Source organism: Micrasema longulum, unplaced genomic scaffold, assembly GCF_059751315.1.
Source record: "Micrasema longulum isolate JH-2025_06_02 unplaced genomic scaffold, ASM5975131v1 h1tg000529l, whole genome shotgun sequence".
NCBI classification, from domain to species: Eukaryota; Metazoa; Arthropoda; class Insecta; order Trichoptera; family Brachycentridae; genus Micrasema; species Micrasema longulum.
In genome coordinates, this window is record NW_028277726.1 from 198597 (window position 1) to 212837 (window position 14241).

Below are 14241 nucleotides of genomic sequence, written 5' to 3' on the forward strand. Positions count from 1 at the left end.
AACACTACATGCTACCCAGAAAATACAACCTTAGTGGCAATATCATTCTCAGTTAGTAGAAGAAAATAACTTTTTAAATAGTAAGGTTTTAAAATCTCGAGCCACACCGTCCTAAACTCCGAAGTGTCCTAAATGTTTAAAAAATACAAACGAGTAAAGGCTTGGCAAGATCTGGATTCCGGAGAAATGTCGTATCCGTGTGGCGGATTGGAAGCGAGATTCAGATGTACAAAATTCGTGTCAGGCTAATCATGGTGTATGCAATAGAGACGAAAATAAAAACTTAATAACTGCTCAGAACGACAGAGATGAAAGTACTAATTTATAGTTTTATTTAAGAATGGATGTTGTTTTTTAAAAAGTTATTTACTAAATTTGAGAACGCATTTGACCAGCACAAACTATTTCTCATTCCACCAACATGCTTTTCTACGCATCTACTCGTTATATTGTTTGACGATTAGAAGACCCGATCACCTGTTAAAAATCCTAGCCTAATTTACAAAATCATAGTAATTCGTGTGAAAAATATTTGGGCATCCAAGTTGTTAATATGCGTGTATAAATTCAAAACGCAACGGCAATTATGCTAATTCCCCTCGTCATTATGTCCCAGGATCCTTTGTGGGCATATCGCGTATGTTCGTAAGATAAGTAATACTAAAAATGTTAAATCCTTCGCGGAATTAATTATTCGAGAGAATGTCCCTTCGTCTTCCGTCAGTCACCTGAATAAAATTTTCATATCATTTGAGATAACCTGATGCAGGATGCAGGTTTGTCATTGTGTTTTTGAATGTTATTAACACATTCGCTCTGCCCTTTTTGTTTGCTAAGTAACAGGAGATTGAACCCGCGACGAAAGACCGTTAAATTTAATTAAAACAATTCCTGAACTAATTTTTATACTAATAATTCACCGCATTGAAGAAAAAACTCATAGAAAAATCATAAAAATTGGTATTTTTAAAAAGAGTAAATTTTATTGTTTCATTGTTAAAAATTTCATTAACTACTTTACTTTTAATAATAAAATAACTGATTAATTGAACGACGATGATATTTGTTCGGTTTAAAATCATCAAGTTACATGAAATATCTGCATCATTCCTTTGCAAAGGCACAAAACTAAACATGGCAAAGAATCGATAGCTCCGAAACCGATTACACGTAAAGTGTACTACAATTATTTTAAACGAAATAAAAAAAAATGCAGTCTAATCCATACAATAAATCTATGCTAAATCAAATCGATATATCAAAAAAAACAAACGGAAAATTCTCAATGTTTATTTCTAAAGAAAATAGTTTGGTAAAAAATTATTTGTACGAGTATTTGAAAAGGAACTTCGCCTCTATTTTTTTAAACCTTAATTATTTTTATTTATATATATTTTTCAATTATTTACATAATGTAACCTTTTTTGGGTACATTTATTTTCATATTTTAAAGGCATTTTTTAAACACAAAACACACTAAAAACTAGGCCTGTGCGACTCGCGTAAGTATACTTTATAAAATAAGATGCCTAAAATTCAGATAATTCTTGGGCGCAGCAATGTAATGTTATAACTCTGATGCTATTTATCTTTAATGACTTTTATTTATATCGATCATCAATAATATTGGGATCTTTACCAGCCAATATATTTATACTATACAATTTTTATAAAATCATGACGATCGCGTTTGCTATTGCGTCTATTTAAGATATTTTAATAGTGAACTTACCTCGCTTCTGCATGAAAGAAAACAAGTCGTCCAAGAACTCCTTCCTCTTGGGGTCGTCATTAATCTCGTACAGCTGTAGAAAAGAGAAGAAAAAAGAAAAATTAATTATCAGTGTGATGATCAAATCCTTTAAACATAAATTAACAATTGGAAACACACGGAAATATAAACTAAAGTAACATTCATACAGAATCTTCGGATTTTTTTTAATGACCAAGAAATTACATTATTTACCTTGTTCGCACCCAAGGGGTAGTGCTCGTTATTTCGCATCTGAGCAATAATAATAGCACAAGTACAAAGTTATCATTTTTAGGTAAGTAGGCGGAAAATTTCCTAGATGTATATTATTTCTTACCCGCACAAAAAACGGCATAATTCTTGAAAATATTTATTTGGCCTTGAAAGCAAGTGTTTTAATGGTTAATTCAAATTCAAGAAATAATAGTAGCACAAATATCATTATGCCATTGTTATTTCTGAAAACATTTAAAACTGGATAGAGCAAGTAAATGAACCATAAGTTGTACCTTTATTTTCGCGAATGAAAATTAGTTTACTAGTTCCGCGGGTACGTGCTTAACTGCTCTCCTGTATGGGTTTTTCGAGTTTATTTTTATTTATTTATTTATATATACGCCCAATGGGCATTTTTATGGACACATTTATACATGGAAAATTATTATTAAAAAATTTGAAAGACTCAATGGTTTATAGTAGACTTTGTGGGAGTGGAAGCGGGAGAGAGGTGTTTATAATTAAGTTTAATTCAGTGATCATTTGAAAGAAGACAATTGTTATCAAAGAAATCAAGACTGGTATGTTTGTTGGCAGACCTAAGAATTCTGGGCATAGGGGAAAAAAACCCTAGTTAGCTATCGGTATGAAAGAGTAAGTTTTGTCTGAGGTTTCTAGTTGGGATATTTAATTTTATTGAGCTCAGTTGTTCAGGCGCATCAAAAAGTGAGTTGAGAATTTAAAATAGGACTATAAGATCGGATTTATTTCGACGGTCTTGAAGAGAAGATATATTCATTCTAACTCATTATACGTATATAGGTCTCTGGATAAGCTCAACCTGCAGCCTATCTTTCTCAAAAATCGATGTTGAACTGATTCAATATTCTTGATGTGAACATCATAATATGGAGACCAGATAACAGAGGAATACTCTAGCTGCGGGTGAACTAGGGAACAGAAGAGAGTTTTAAGGGTATTGATATTTTTGAAGTCAGCTGTGCTTCTGTTAATAAATCCAAGAAGTGTTAAGGATTTATTGATAACATGTTCAATATGAGTTGTGCCACTGTTATTCCCAGGTCCGAATTATTAAGCATTCGGTATTTTTAAAGGCGTGTTTTTTTTAGGGAGAAAGTGTCTAAGATACACTCAATGTATGAATAAGTATCTTAAAAATATGTTTGCAATTAATAAAACGACACTTGAAACTAATCTGAGCAATCATGTGGACTTGACATTAGAAAATATAATAGCTGAAAAGCCAAAGGCAATGCCCACGGCCCTCAGTCCTAAAGTCTCGGGCCCGTTGAACACATTTCATTAAGAACAATGCAATGAGAACTGCGAGCGCTAAGAGGTGTTGTTTAACCCATCAACCCCGGCTTAATTAATCAATCTGAGTGGCGTTTGCCGGGATCAACCTGTCAGGTTTCTTAAATAAGCCCGGGGATAAAAACAAAAGCGGAATAATATACGGTACAGAAGTTTAGAAAGAGCGTACAAATGCTTAGATCCTTTTTACATGAATGTCAAACTGAGGGACTTGGATAGTAATAAACTCACGTACATTAGAATTCTCGACAGGGTTGCAACAATCCCGGCAACTTTGCAAAAAACAAAATGTGATTTTTTAAAAACATTTTAAGAAAGTACAAATCAAAGAAATCTACGCATGTTATAATTATAAGTGAAATTCAAATAAATATAAAACCATATATCAATTCAAGGTATGATGAAATATCTGTTAAGCTTCTTACACATAATAATAGCGTGTTTCTATCAAATATTTTTTTTTAAATATGCACCATAAAAACAATTTAACGTGTACAGGCGAATAAATATTCCTATTATTGTTTCAATAAGTACAACGAAAACTGTAATTCTTACTGAAATTTAAAAAAAAAAACTATATGCTACAATATATTTTAGCTCTAGGTGCAGTTTAGTGGTTGGCGTATTCACCTACCATAGAATATTTGTTTATAAGGTGGTTTTACAAAATACCATTTCAATGTGCCTGGATTGGCACCTATTGCGTAAGACTGATGAGATACGAGTACCTACACTCATCGAACTTTTCAAATCCAGTGCCCAATGCACCATCAGGTGCTGATTAGGGTTTGATGATTGATGTAGATCGTTTAATGTAGGCAATGGAGGGATATAATATTTTAACGGTTAAAAAAATACAAAAATCAATTATAAAAGTTATTTTGAAAAAACCTTCTACTTTTCCCACTGTTCAATTATTTTTTAAAATTAAGGTTTTAGATATAATATTGCTATATAAAAAGAATTGTTTGCTTCAAATACATAAAGACAAAATAAATAGTAGTATTTCCAGGTGCTAATACAAGCAATTATAATTTTTGTCTGTCTTGTATTAAAAAAAACTATTTTATGTTAATATTGCACGATAATTTTATTATAGAATAGAAATACATAAATAATTTTTTCTTTTTTTTTGATTATGAAGAGCAAACATTTTTATTTTTTTAAAACTAATACTTATCCCGAGTTTTTATATTTAAACCCCGGGAACCGACCCTGTCGCCTACTCACCGGGATGATGGGTTGGCCACGGATCGTTAGTAAAAACCGATAAAGTTTTATAAACATAATGCGTCCGTATAACGACCGTATTTGTAGTTTATACGATGATTGTCTGTTTTGCATAACCATTTCTGATAATTACTCACGGGCAAAAAAGGTTTCGTTCATATTTGATCTCACGTTTCGGGGTTAAATCAAGCCAAATAAGTATAATACTCGTAGACAGATCGAGGGTATACTGTCGAACAGTAATACGTCATTTTTTTATTTTTTTTAAACACGGCTTAACAGGAAACGGGGTTGAGTCATTTACTAGAATTTCAGTAAGAAGCAAAGCATATTAACAAAAAACATTTCGTCGTCTTGTTGTCGTTTAATACATTCTTCGTCGTGATTCCGACGATTTTAATTCGGAAATGAAACCTTTAGGCCGTTGAAGCGAAAAACCGCCCGGCCCGAAAACCAGTACACCACGAGGCCGTCTAATCGCCACTCGATTTCCTTTAGCAAAATGTTCACCCGCGAGTAGAAACTAAAAAAATTAAACAAAATGACAAAATAATAAATAAGTATCCACCCACCCTAAATTAACAGAGCCAGGTGGATTGGCACGATACGTATGAAACAGGCCTAAGGAAACATTTATAACAATATCTAAATAAAACCTTACGAAAAAGTGTGTTACAAAATAAATAAAAGGTGTTTCTAGGGTGACAATTTGGTTTGTAAAAGTGTTGAAAATATTTTTTACATAAATTACACAACTAGATTTTTTCAAAAGGAATATTTGAAAGTTGGGCCCTAAATGTACTTACGTAATAAGATAAGGATGACTAAAAGTTTTAGCGAAAAAATAGGTGTACACTTTTCTAAATGGCACAAGTGGTGAACGTATTGTACCTATGTTTTTTTTTGCACCACAACAGACCAGGAGGCCTAATTACAGTGGTGAATTACATCGCAGAACACCCAGGCTTAAGAAAAATCACATTTTATTTTTTGCGTTCTCACCTGGAATCGAGCCCGGAACCTTCCGTGCGTGAGTCGAGCGTCTTGACCACTACACCACGGAGGCCGCCGAATTTTTATGAATAAATGTTGGTTTAATAACGCGGGCGTGTGTGTTACTGCTCTTCTGCAAATGTGAGTTAAGTTGTGAAACTATTATTCCCGGAGTGCGAAAGGTAAATTTATTCCTATATTTTTTGATCACATAAAGGCGTTTTACAGGATGAGAAAGGATTTTTACCTACAGATCCATATAAATGAAATAATCGTAAAATAGTTTTTAATTGACTTATTTCACGAAATGAGAAACACCGCACAAAAACTGATTATAATTAAAATCCGATGAGGCTTTTGAATGGGAAATCAACAACCAACCGTAAAATATAACGAAGCAAAAAATATATGTAAATGGGGAGTGCTTTATAATTGTCGACATTCGATCGAAAGATGTCCAATTTTAATAACACAAGCAGACCGTATTGACCGGATTTATTACAATAATTTGTCGGATCAAAACTCTACCAATCGATCATTCAATCTCTGGGACGTGAGAGATATGCTTGTTCCCTTAAGGGGTTAGTTTTCATGGCAATGCTTACGACGAAATACTATTTGAGTATCAATCTAAGTAAACATTTGTATACTCGTATAACCACTTACTGTGGACGTGTTGTAATCCAGCTTACGATTTTGAAAAAAATAATTAAAAACACCAAAAAGTCCATTTTTGTTATAGTCATTTGTTATAGTAATTTTGCATAGCGGAAGGGGGGTAGATTTCATACCGTCATCCGCTGTGTAGCTGCAAGACATGTAATCTAACTTATATCTATTGTCTGTTATTTAATTATATCATCATTGAAAACGAGGAACTAGAATTCCAACCGTCCATGTGCTATGTAGCTGCAAGCCGTGTTGGGATACTTATTAATCATAAAGCGCCCTTCGGGCGATTTTCACGAAAATCGCGATTTATAAATTATCCATAATAATAATAATACCAACTTTTCTATGTCTAACGGTTTCGAGACGTACATGTCTCTTTGTCGGGACACCAATAAGACTAACATGAAAATAACGCTCATCAGTTCCTGGTTTATTTTTTTGTTCTTTTTTCTTAAGCACCCTCTTAATTCCCATCCACAATTCCTCTTTCTCCTCTAACTTATAAAATGTATATGGGGCTTGACTGTGGAATCTTCTCCCATCGTCTATCAAAGATGTTTCTACAGTTTATCTGTTTGAATCACGCCTTAAGAAAAATCTCCTTAATCTCTCCTCCTTTCCTTCCTCTTATTTCGCCAAGATTTATCAACTCTACCATTATTGCGCATTGATTAAAGTTTAACTCCTTGATGGATTTCCGAATATATGGACCCTTTTTCCTCTCTCTTTTTTTGTTAAATGTAAACGAAATGTTTGAGTTAGCCGTTTACCATATTGATGAGCCATATATTTATTAAAAAAACATTATTAAGTATCTGATCCTATACAATATTTGTGGAGATATAAACGTAGGTCGGTGTTAACTTATTACTATTCCTAACCCAAAACAGGACTTATAGTTTCATGGAGTTGGGACTTATTTTAATTTATTTATTTTTTATTCAGAAAAACAACAGTAATACAAAAAATATTCACAATATTATGAAAAAACATAAAATAAAGCCAAATCAGTTTTCCACAAAAATACAATTATAAAAATCCACTTTAGTTAGATATTAATTCATAGAAGTGCATGTGTGCGAGTTTTTTTGTGTGAGGATGCGTGTGTAAAAAAGTGGAGTGTAGTTATTGTAGGTATGTGAATATGTGTGAGTGTATATGGGTGTGAGGGTAGGTTTATGGACAGGGTAAGTGTCTGTTTGATATGAGTGTTTGATATGAGTGTGTGTTTAATATGAGTCTCCAAAAATGCGTAGTAAATTGTTTAAAAATAAAGTTTATAGACAACACTATTACGTTGACAAAAAGGTCCATAACCTTTTGCCAGAATCGTGGAAAGACGGAAGTGTTGTCAAGTTACGGAAGGTGTTGACCTCGCTCTTTCGTGACATTGGTCGTAGGGAGTCAGAAAAGTTGATGCATGCCACGGATTGGAGATTCTTACTGGATGTCGAAAATAAAATATGAAAAATAATAAATAATTTTTAAAAATATATATTGAAAGATGACAACTATGAAGTTTCGCATAAATAAATTGTCTATGTTTTTATAAATGTATGTATATGTATGCGCATGGATGTATGTACGTGTGTGTGTATGTACATGTGTATATATATATGTGTGTATAAATGTGTATGTCTGTATGTATATGTATCAAAATGAGTATACGAATAAGTTTATATCTTGTTTGTCTGTGCTCTATATTAATTTGTCAACTATTATAATATATTAAAATGTAATTGCCTAGCTTGGAACGGGGTGTGTACCCTTGTTAGCTGGGCAAAGTGAACATGGAATTGTATTTTGATAAAGAGTGTAAATAAATAAATAAATTTATCTAACAATTTATTTCTGATTTTATTCTATCCACAATATGATGTACAAATATATACATATTATGTACAAGAGGTTGAATAAATCAATCAAATAAACTAATAAAAAACCCGCCTTCGTCTGGTAACCGCAATTTATTTATCAAAGTGACACAAATTTCAAATAAAAAGACAATTATTTATGTATGTTTTCAAGGCTCGTGAGACTGCCACCTTAAACAGACTCGCCCGTTCATGGATACGATTTAAAAACTGAAGTTAAAAAGTACAACAAAGGAAACAGAAAAGTAATAAATTGCCGTCAATCTCAGTATGTTGAAATAATGACCTAGTCTTTTATTATTCACCCGGTACGAAGAACAATCGTTCTCGTCGGTAATTAAAATCTTAATATTAATCGGCATAGCTCAAATATAATATAAACAAATTCGATACATATACATATTAATATATACTTTAATTATTATTTAAAAACATTCGAACAATACGATGAGTGTGTCCATTTTTTTACACATATGCTGAATTTAACCCTCATAATTAAGGTTTCAGATATGTTCGTGTACAAAAAACATAACTGATGATGGTAGCAACTAGCATATGCGCCATAAATTGTCGCAAATATAAAATATATAGAAATTTAAAACCATTTAAGTTTATTTGAATGTTTTAGCATGGGGGGAACAGTACCTATATTTTTCCTCAAAACGGCATTTTACAGGTAAGTAGCTACTATTGCTTCACATTTTATTTTAAATATATATTAATACATTATTATTTACATAAAAATTAAAACATCTAACAATATTCGTCCCGATAAACTATCAACTAATAGTTTATGATAGGATGCTGAGAAATTATAGGTAATTAATATAAAAATTGGGGATAGAGTACAACTATAATATTGTGTACATATAAAAAACTAAACATTTATTGTATTAAAATTTGTTTTAACAGAAAGGGAAAACATTTTTGAAAAGGTAATATATAAGTCAAGGCATTTACAGTGCTTATGACCTGCCATTAGCTGGTTTACGTGGCCACTTTACACACTGTGTAAAATTCACCGTTCTGCCTATGTTTAATCCTTGTAAATGCCTAGACTTTCATATTCCCTTCTCAAAAACGTTTCTCTATGTGTTGCAACAAAGTTAAACCTAAATAACTCCCTAGGTAGGAAATCCAGCCTTTCTACAAACATTTGGACCTACTTAAAACGTTGTTGATGGAATTGTTTGATATTTTAAAAACAAAAATTGTCTTCGAAATTGCAACTTAAATAAAATTGTTAATAAAAAAAATAAGTAAAAGAAAAGAGATAAAAGCTGAATGATTTGAGTAAAAAATAAATAAAAATTAAATAAATTATATTTACGAAAAACCTAATATTTATAATTTGACACCTTCTAACACTACATATCGCATTCAGGGAACTACAATACTATAACTGAAAAAAGAACACATACTCGCGCTATAAAAAAAATACAGGTGTAAATATATATAAGGATTAAAACAATGAGACCAAGAATAGATTTCTCGTTCATACATATTACATGAATGGTTACAGAAGGAGAAAATTGAATAAGCCGAGTAGAAATGCCCATAAAAATTTAAAGAAATACTCTAAACTAACTGTCATTTTACTCCTCTGACCCCTAAAAAAATGGTTTTAAATAAATAAATGACCGAATGAGACACTCTTTTCTATATCTTCAACTGAGTGGATTTAATATGTAGAAAAACATTAATCCCGTGTGACAAAAGTAACCGTTATTGTGGGTTATTTTATCTCTGCTTTTTATGGTCAGTTGATTAATCCATTCTCCATAAACAATTAGACGCACGTGTATAATTTAATCGCATTTCATTGTTTTCTGTATCACTTAACTCCAACTTAGTAAATAGTTAGCACTAACGCATTTAAATTACATGTATATATATAAGTATTAAGGTCGGGAACATATTTTCAGCATAGTTTACATAAGACGTTTATTTTTTACAAAAATGCGACGTAAAACATTTAATAAAAAATATTGTTAAAAACATACAATCGTATAATTTAAATAGAAAAACACGATGCTTAGGCAGTAATAAAAATATATGTTACGTATAAAAAACACTGAATTTGAAACTTAAGAGGGGAAAAAAAAAGGGCAGAAAAAATATTCGTTTTGGAAAAGTTGAAGTGCGACAACAGCTATCATTCCCTCAAATAGATAGAAGCATATCAGCTTTAAGCTGCTTGCTTCAAATTTAATAATGATAATAAGAATTAAAAAAAAATAGCAACATGTAAGAACGATATGAATTCAAATCGAAAACAGAAACAAATTATATCATTTTGATATTTAGAAAAATAAAAAATTAATTAAAGAATCGATCAGAGAGATTATATTTTGAATTATAAAACGGTTTATAGTACGGAAATATAAAAAATACTACGAATACAAGATTCGTGATATTGTTCGACAAAAATGAAACGGCCTCGAACAAATAAACATGAATCGTGACGTATTAGCGACGTGGCCAAAGGAATCACCGTTTTTGCGGGAATTCAAAATTACAAATTGAAAGTATTTTTATGCTACTAATAAATGGCATTTTTTTTTAACTGGACAGTATTTCATAGACCATTATTACTTCAAAAATGTAGAGAAAAAGGGTGATATTTTCCTATTAAAAACACTTACAAACCCAACCTGTGTATTATGACAAAGTGGTTTCAAAAATGACTATTTTATAATGTGAACATGTGTAAATAAAAAATAATTGTTTTATCTGACAAACACGGTATAGAGAATAATGATAAAATAATAAAATTAAATGGTGATTCAATCTTTCCACGAGCGATTTTGATACATATTTTTATCCATGGAAATAAATATCTTAAAACAGAAAATAATGACTACATTATATCGACACATTAATTTCATCATTTTGTTACTCGCGTAAAGTGCGTCTTCAGTAGGTGAAAAAATACCATGTGTAAACTGTCCCCCACTTAAACCACCCGCATAAAACGATCGTTCCGTGAACGATATCAAACTCAGGTGCAATTTTTCCAAACTGGCAATTGTTCAGTAAATTGTGATAAACATTAATTTTGTTTTATGCTTCCTGCACAAGGTATTTTTGAATTGACAATTATTACATTAATTCGATGCAGGTTGGCAATAATCGCCATTGAATGATTAATGTGACACGGAAAATTCCTAGATAGGCAGGACGAGAACACTCATTTTTCTCAGCCTAAAAATAAACGAGAAAATGGAAGGAAAAAATAAATACATAAAGCAGGGAAGAAAACAGCAGATATACCTAGGTACATACGATTTTAAAAAACAACTCAATACAAGGACCTTGTAAAAGAACAATAAATATATTGATGCACTGAATTGAACTCAAATCGCAGACTATTTCGATATTTTGCTTTAGCAGCCTGTCCGGGGCCAGTGAATTGTTTGTGTAAAAACACGATATTATATCAATTTAATACTTCTCGGAACAAACAAACAAACCATCACGCCGTTTCCCCGTAGGGGTAGGCAGAGAGGATAGAAAGCCATAACACTCTATCTTGGCATACAGACCTCACTTCCTCTACATTCATACATCTTCTCAAGCACGCACGCCGATTATTCCTACTTTTGACATGTCCATCTTCAAGTATTTGATGGACTTGATCGTGCAATGTATTTCTCGGTCTTCATCGTTTTCTGCATCCAACAACATTTGCATCGTAGATCCTTTTAACCGTTATTTCGCTGTCCATTCGCTCTACATGTCCAAACCAACGCAGCACCCCTTTCTTGATTCTGTCGATAATGCATGTCTCAGCCTTACACACTTCACGGATCCCAACATGTGTGCACCTATCATACATCGTTTTACCACACATTCGCCTGAGGGATCGCATTTTGACAGAATTTAACCTACTTTCATCATTATTTTTCCAATTCCATACTTCGCTCCCATACATTAGAGTTGGCACTATAACTCCGTTGTGAACTGCTAGTTTGGCCTCCTGCGATAAACATTTGTTTGCCAAAGTAGATTTCAGAGCGCCGTTCACCCTGTTCCCGGCACTCACCCTCCTTTCAATATCTTTCTCGGTCTTCCCATTCCTAGTAAACATACTTCCCGGGTACACAAATTCTTCTACCTGATTCAGAATATTGTATCGTATCGAATATCGTATCGAAATATCGATTTTTATTTTTTTAAACTGAAATGTTTCATTGTTCCTGGACTGGAGTTTGAGGCCTAATATTGATCACCTTACCTTTATAAAACAGATGATCGAAATACGCTGCATTTGGTTTATTAATTCAGTGCCCTTTGTCCCTACCGGATGCGTAAAGAGAGATGAGGATGATGATGAATGAACTAAGATTCGGTAAGTACTCTTACATAATCATTACTAGGCGAAAGATTTATGCGACGAACCCGCAATGTTATCCATCGGCATAATTCTAAAACTAAACAATGTTAACCATTTTTAACGATAACCCTTATCAATATTATATTCTGCACTTAAGTATATTATGTCAAGTAATAAATATGAATAGGGTATCTTCAGTAAAATGTTTTAATATGTTTTAAGGGGCATTTATTTTCTTATGTAACGTTTTATTAAAAAAAACAATGTTTTTTTATATGTTTGTACGACATCTGGTCAGAAGACAATTACAATGGTGAATTACAGCGCAAAACACAGAGGCTACATAAAAATCTTATTTAAATTTTGTGCTCTTACCGGGAACCGAACCCGGAACCTTCTGTGAGTGGATTAAGTACATAGTTATTTCACTACCAATTTTAATGAAAATTCATTAATAAACCACCATTTTTGCCGCTAGCAGTACTTTTTAAAATGACTAAAAATTACAATCAATTAAAATACAAGTATTTGAAGATATAAAATTTATTTATAAAGTAAGTTTCCACTTGTTTGATTTTAGTAATGCAAATGATCGAATTTTAACCCCCCTCACCGCTCACTCAATACCACAAACACAAAATACCATATGACACAAATACTTGACTTTTTACTTCCATATGTATAAAGGTTTAAAAATGTATGAATGTATGAAGAATGAAAAGAGTTTTGATGAATTTAATAAGAAATGTTATGTTTACTGTAAGATGATGTTAATTGGTATGTTATCGAAGAAAGTGTAAAGATTACTTTGTATACTTATTAAATTATTTCATTCAAAAATATTAAATTATTTAATGCCAAATATAAAGGACTAAAAACGTGGAAAAAATATAAAATAACTGCACTTATAAATAGTGTAGCGAGAGATTTTTTTGAAAATATGTGCAGACTAATAAACGGATTACTTTATATAATTGGTACACATATTATTTATATTCTTATGCATTACATCACCTTATATATTTTTTTTAAATTATATATTTTACTATTTATTATCTATGTTTTAGCAAGATTATGTATTCTTAGCACATACATATTTATTATTAAATTCTTGGGTTTCATTAGCTATGCATTTATAATTAAGTAGTTTTAGTTCTTTCTTTGTAGTTATTGTGTTATATTAGTATATAACTACTTATACTGTAAAACATTAAAAAAATCGCCATCTTATAACAGGCTGAGCTATCTAAGATGGAGACTATCCTAACCAGAGGACGCTCCGTATTAATTTTCTAATTCCCTAGTTTTATATAGATTGCCTGGTATTCAATCCCTAGGGTATGCTATCAATTAATAAAATAAATATTTTTAAAAATTGAAAATATGCATTAGATTAAGTATTTAGTACACACTGTTAAAATCATAAAATACAATAGTATTGGTTACTAAATTTAGTCTCGATAACCCACTTCAAAGATCTGTTATAAAAAAAATACTAAGAGGTTAGAAACAAATAGTTTTTATTTTCATTGCCAATGAAGATATATTTACAACGTCGACTACCATCTTAAATCATAGTTTCGCATTTATTTGCCTTCGATAAAGATATCATAAATTTGCAATTGCAATATCTTGCATTTATTTATATTTCTGACATTTTATTACGACCGTATATTTTACATTTTAATTACTAAAAAACATGCCAAGAATGACATTATTCCATGCTTATTATTATCGGCGATAATTATATTGTATTTTTACTGCATACAATAATTATTCATCTAGATTATTAGGTATATGAACCTTCGCAGTATTAATTTCTAACAGTATTA

General features: G+C 31.5%; 1 protein-coding gene across 4 annotated transcripts in view; it reads right to left on the reverse strand.

The window, feature by feature from the left end:
• retn (retained) overlaps nucleotides 1–14241 on the reverse strand; it is a 348336-nt gene that overhangs the window by 132249 nt on the left and 201846 nt on the right. For all 4 annotated transcript variants that reach the window (XM_088227703.1, XM_088227701.1, XM_088227702.1 and 1 more), the window contains one exon: nucleotides 1733–1805. In XM_088227703.1, the coding sequence (XP_088083829.1) occupies nucleotides 1733–1805 (73 nt within the window). The remainder of the gene's footprint in view (nucleotides 1–1732; nucleotides 1806–14241) is intronic.